At 34.5% G+C, this 6,000-nt stretch overlaps 1 protein-coding gene across 1 annotated transcript in view; it reads left to right on the top strand.

Annotated features, from left to right (window-relative positions):
* The first annotated feature begins 371 nt into the window (after positions 1 to 371).
* Positions 372 to 6,000, top strand: part of LOC111049110 (cytochrome P450 4C1) — a 49,931-nt gene continuing 44,302 nt past the window's right edge. Inside the window, exon 1 of the mRNA XM_039438531.1 lies at positions 372 to 616. Within this exon, the coding sequence (XP_039294465.1) occupies positions 590 to 616 (27 nt within the window). The 5' untranslated portion in view covers positions 372 to 589. The remainder of the gene's footprint in view (positions 617 to 6,000) is intronic.

The raw sequence follows: 6,000 nt of genomic DNA, 5'->3' as shown, positions 1-6,000 counted from the left end.
AATTGATTATCTTAAACGAGAATGAACAGTTAATATTACATCAATAAACCTGTATCAGCTACCGTCTATAGAAGGCAGTGACAAGACAGAGGATCGGCAACGTTGTTCTGCTATCTTCCTCCACTGCCATTATAACGTGGACCATCTCACCATACAACCACAGATTTAACCTGAATTTCCAAAAATTGTAGATTAATAAAAATTGAAATTTACAAAATAACTTTTTTTGCTACAACTAACAAAACCAAAACAAGTAACGTTTTCCAGCAACGATAACTGATACAAGTTGTGAGCTGTGACGTCACGGACGACAGGGGATGACCTTGACAACAGGCTCCTACCCTTCAAGTTGCGTTTTCAGTTGAGTTTCAGTTGATATCCGCCAGAGCGCTCCTGAGCGGCGAGCTTGCAAGTTTCGCTTCAGCCGTCCAGTGTTAAGTGCGTGCCCATCGTGTGTGCTTGGGGAGGTCTCAAAACTGCAAAAAATTGGTTTAAAAACTGCAAAAATTTGGATATTGCCCTGTTTGTCGTGCCCTCTCACTCTATCTGGTGCGGGTCCCGTCTTTATCTTTCACTCTACACTGACAACATGTCGTCCGGGAAACTTCTCACACCGGTAAGTTCTGGAAAATTGGGTTTTCTTTCAGTTTTCTATCGATTTTCTATCCGTCTCTTGAAACGACATTCATAATTTCATGGAAAAAATGAAAGAATTGAATCGAATTGAATTGAAAAGTGAATAGAGGATGAAAGAGAATAATATATATACTATAGTGAGGTACACTTTATAATGACAGTGGAGAATGATAGGAGAACAACGTTGCCGATCCTCTGTCTTGTCAATGCCTTCTGTAGACGGTAGCTGATACAGGTTTATTGATGTAATATTAACTGTTCATTCTCGTTTAAAATAATCAATTATATTTTAAATAATTTCATAATTAAGATGTTATTATTTATCAATCAATTATAAATTCTAAATTGTTAAAAGACAATCTGGAAACAGAGCAAAGCGAGAAAGAGATAGAGCTTTTAGTTTTCTTGAATGATAGACAAGGATAGCAATACCATTGCTAATCAAACACTGCCATTATAACGTGGACCTCACTATAGAATAGTGCATTAAAGAGATAGCGCTTTTCGTTTTCTTGAATGATAGACAAGGATAGCAATACAATTGCTAATTAAACACTGCCATTATAACGTGGTCCTCTCTATAGAATAGTGCATTAAAGAATTGTATAATGTGTTCTCTGATGGTTCTCCTCACATTTGACCGGAAAAAATATCCTTTCGTATTTTCACTGAAAAACTCCGTGTTTTTCTCCCCTGGAAAAGAAAGCTTTCCACGGTGACATTAAATACAAACTGATAGCATTGTGGTGTTATTTATAAGAAATGCTGGAAGTGTAGAGTAAATCTCACTATAAAAACCTTATTTGAGAAGGCCCACTGCGCCCTAACTTCGCTCTCTTGGAAAAATAAAGACAGTCATTCTATTCTATTCTATTAGAATTCCCATGTGTATCATGTCAGCTCCTATGAAGATTGTATTGGTATTCTTCCTTTGTCTTATATATTATCCTTTTCAACCCATATTCAATTTCCCCTCCATTCATTTGACTGTGTCCCATTCATTTGACTCTTTGGTAGAGAGTTAGTGGGAAGGATATTTTGAATATTCTTTCCGGAGAATGGACATTGATAAGTCCAAAGCTCCGCCAATTTATGTAGATGCATAACAATATTATCTTTAGTTATTACAAATTGCTTTTTTCGTATCATATACAGTTCAATAATTATTTTCTTAGTCTATATTATGTGAATTCATCTATATTTTTGATGTATTGTAAGCTATTTTATATAAGTTTATAAGCCAGTATATATTGTAATCTACATGAATAAAGTACTCAATCAATCAATCCCTCTTCCTTGCTTTGTTTTCTATTGTAATATTATCAAGAGTGCTTGGCTTTCAAAGGATTTCTTGGATATTTCAAGTGTTATGATTTTAAGTGTTTTGTCAACACAGCTCTTCATAAATGAGGAGAATCTTAAAACAAACAATTTATAACTCTTCACTCGGATTTCACTTTGAATTCCACAACCTTCTTCTATATCTTCTCCACTATCCTCTACCACTTTCCAAGCATCATCTAACCCCTGAACAAATCCAAATTTAACTTGGACTTACAAAGTTAATGATGCTTAACGGTTGCTCAACAATAATGAAGCATTCACAGCCACTTGTCATTACTTGTATTATATACTACAGAGATTCACACGATCAGATATACCGGTATCAGTTATCCTCTATAGAAGGCAGTGGCAAGGCAGAGAATTGGCAACGCTGTTCTAGTATCTTTCTCCACTGCCATTGTAACGTGAGCCTAACTATAGTAGCTCATTTATTATGTAAATGTATTCAAGTTCATTGAGCATGTCCCATACTTAGATTCACCTCAGAATGTCAGTATTTTGTTAATGGGAAGTGTAAAGTATTATTCATTAGGAATTCTGACAGTTTAAAGCTACCATATTAGTTACAATCTCACAATTATATTTATCATGACTGAAGCGAAAAATACGGAACTATAGGTACTTTATCAATCAGGAATTGTACAACCATTTTCGTATTGGTGAAAAATGAAATTAATGACCATTATAATATACGATTCTGGTATTATTTTTGAATCAATAGTCTGAAAAGCATTACTAAAGGAAACTAAAATTGATAATGATTGAACAAAATTTGCATTTTTAACTGCTAAAGGAAGCTTTTTCCTCCTCGTATCGTATTGGTCAAATAAAAGTAATGACCCTTTCAAGATAGGATTAGATAATAATTTCTGAATTAGGAGTATGCAAAGCATCACTGGAGGAAACTAAGATAGACAATGATTAAATGATCAAACAAAATTTGCATTTTTAACTGTTATAGGAAGTTGTTATCTTGTTTTATAACAACAATTTGATTTTGGAGACATAAATTATCATATCTTACAAAACATCACACATAAGATTACAAGGAATATGAATCACACATGAAATAAGTTATTACTTATGATCCTGAATATGATTCCATGGAGTAACACGGTTTTTGCTCAATGAAACTACATTATCTGACAATAATGTAGCAGCATAGAGATCCCGGGTTCAAACCCTCTCACAACCAAAAGTTTGTTAACCAGATCACTTCCGGGTTATCGGATAGGCATGCTAAACTGTCGGTCCCGGCTGAAGTATGACAGTCGTAAGGCCCATTGACGGCTTAAAATAAATATCCAGGCGGTGGGACCTTCCCGCAAGAGACTCCCACCAACAAAAGCCATACGAATTCACTTCATTTGACAATAATACACCATAACACACTTCTGTCAAGCTTAAGAATATTCTGTGAATCTTATTTCAAAATCAATAATTGTTTATTTATTATTTATTATAAATAATTATTATTTATTTATTATAAATAGTTGTCTATTCCATCATATTTGATGTTGAATCTTCCTTGGATGAACTTAAGCTTAAGAACCTTGTAGTGTATGGGACCAATGATCTTCCACGAATTATGGGAGACAACGAAATATCGAAGCTATAGTAAGGTCCACGTTATAATGGCAGTGGGTGAAGATAGAAAAATAGCGATGCCGATTCTCTGAACAAATTAATTATATTTCTAAACTGTCGAAAACATAATTGGCATCGTTTTTGACCTAGAAATGGATAGTTTCACCGGCTTTGTCGAATGATAAACAAGGATAGCAAAACCAAAGTTGATCAAATACTGTCATTATAACGTGGACCTCACTATAATAATAATAATAATAATATCGAGTGACCTGGCTGGCTCAGGTCTGGTGTCAGAGTTTTCAGGTCGCAACTGATCAATTTCAGGGCCTCTGACATGACCTAACGACTGCTTTTCAGGCAGCCGGGACCGACAGCTTAACGTGTCCATCCGAAACATATAGGCCTCACTATAGGAACTATACATACACTGACATACACACATACAACTATACATTGCTATTTGCAATTGAGTGTATTTCCATTTACTTATGATATTTGGTTGGTATTTCATCTTCAACATTAACTTTTTATGTAAGGGCTACTCGTATTTACATGGAAATTAAATTCAAGTCAAAATTAAAATGTCATTAAAGTCGAGACATGTTGTGAAGAGGAAATAGAGTTGGAAAAGGTTACTTTGTTTTCTCATTTCTATTGAACACTGAGTAGACTATAATATAATGTCTTGAAACACTCCTAAAACTGTGAATGCGACCCTTTTTCTTTCCAAATCAACACACAAGCTGAAGATACATGTGGTATCATACCCCTTAGTAAAAAGCACTCTATGGGCCGTTTGCACAGTATAGATTGCTAAACTTGATTAAGTTAATCGAGTTTAAGTTAATCTGAAAGTTTAAACTTAAATCGGTTTTCTCAGTGCATTTACTAATCCAGTTTAAGTTAAACTAGTTTAGCGTTAAGTTGGTAATAGAATGTCATTGTTTATAGTATCAGGAAGACTGATTTTTACAGGAAATTTGTTATTTGTTTACAAACCATCAGTAAATTGAGGTTATGTAGCTACTATTTTCTTGTTCAAAATCCACAGAGCTGTAAGCTGTACGGTAATAAAAGTGAAAAGCGATCAAGAAATTCTTTTGAAACTTATGTTTAGCTGGCACCAAAAAATATATTTTAGAATGTAAGATAAAAAATCTGGTGTGGTACACTCACACAACTTTCCTTGCTCATATTCGAAACTACGATCAGACTTTTGTATATGTGTATATATAATTGTTTTCAGAGTACTTTTTCCTTTGTGTAAATTGTGAAATTCAATGATTTTTTTAGTCGTCATTTTTTTAAAGTCGTCAAAACAGCTGTTCTACAGATGAATATCTCGACTATGTGTTATTTTATGACTGCTCTACCTACCTACCTCATGCACGAGAAGGAGGTTACAAAGTCCATTTCTCAAGGATGGGGTGGACCCTCCATTAGTTTCCCAGAAAGGAGACTCATGCCAGTTAATAGAGCTGATAAATAACTATACAGAGTATGAATTTGAAAAAAATCGGTCAAGTTATTTTGAAAAAATCGTGAAAAACATGGTTTTTTAGTAATTATCCGCCATTTTTCTCAAGAATATTACGGAGCTCCTGCAATTTTCCAAGGAAAAAACTCATGTCATTTGATAGGACTTATGAATAGCTACCCATGGCTTGAATTTGAAGAAAATCGTTAGAGCCGTTTTCGAGAAAACCGTGAAAAACCAGGTTTTTGGTCATTATCCGCCATTTTTCTCAAGAATATTACGGAGCTCATGGAATTTTCCCAGAAATGAGACTCATGCCAGTTGATAGTGCTTATGAATATCTATCCATGGTATGAATTTGAAGTAAATCGTTAGAGCAGTTTTCGAGAAAATGGTGAAAAACATGGATTTTTAGTCATTATCCGCCATTTTTCTCAAGAATATTACGGAGCTCCTGAAATTTTCCCAAAAATGAAACTCATGCCAGTTGATAGGGCTTGAAAATAGCTATTCATGGTAAAAATTTGAAGAAAATCGTTGGAGCCGTTTTCGAGAAAATGGTGAAAAACATGGATTTTTAGTCATTTTCCGCCATTTTTCTCAAGAATATTACGGAGCTCCTGAAATTTTCCCAGAAATGAGACTTATGCTAGTTGATAGGGCTTATAAATAGCTATCCATGATATAAATTTGAAGAAAATCGTTAGAGCCATTTTCGAGAAAAACGTGAAAAACATGGTTTTTTAGTAATTATCCGCCATTTTTTCCGCCATCTTGAATTGAATTTTATTGAATTTCTTATTGTCGGGTCCTCATGGTATAGGGACCTTAGGTTTAAAATTTCAAGTCGATCGGTTAATTAGGAATGGAGTTATCGTGTTCACAGACATACACACACACACACACATACACACACACATACACACACACGCACATACACACATACACACACA

This window comes from Nilaparvata lugens, chromosome 11 (genome assembly GCF_014356525.2).
Source record: "Nilaparvata lugens isolate BPH chromosome 11, ASM1435652v1, whole genome shotgun sequence".
Lineage (NCBI taxonomy): Eukaryota > Metazoa > Arthropoda > Insecta > Hemiptera > Delphacidae > Nilaparvata > Nilaparvata lugens.
Note: the sequence above shows the minus strand (reverse complement) of the source record. Positions and strands in the feature narration are given on the sequence as shown.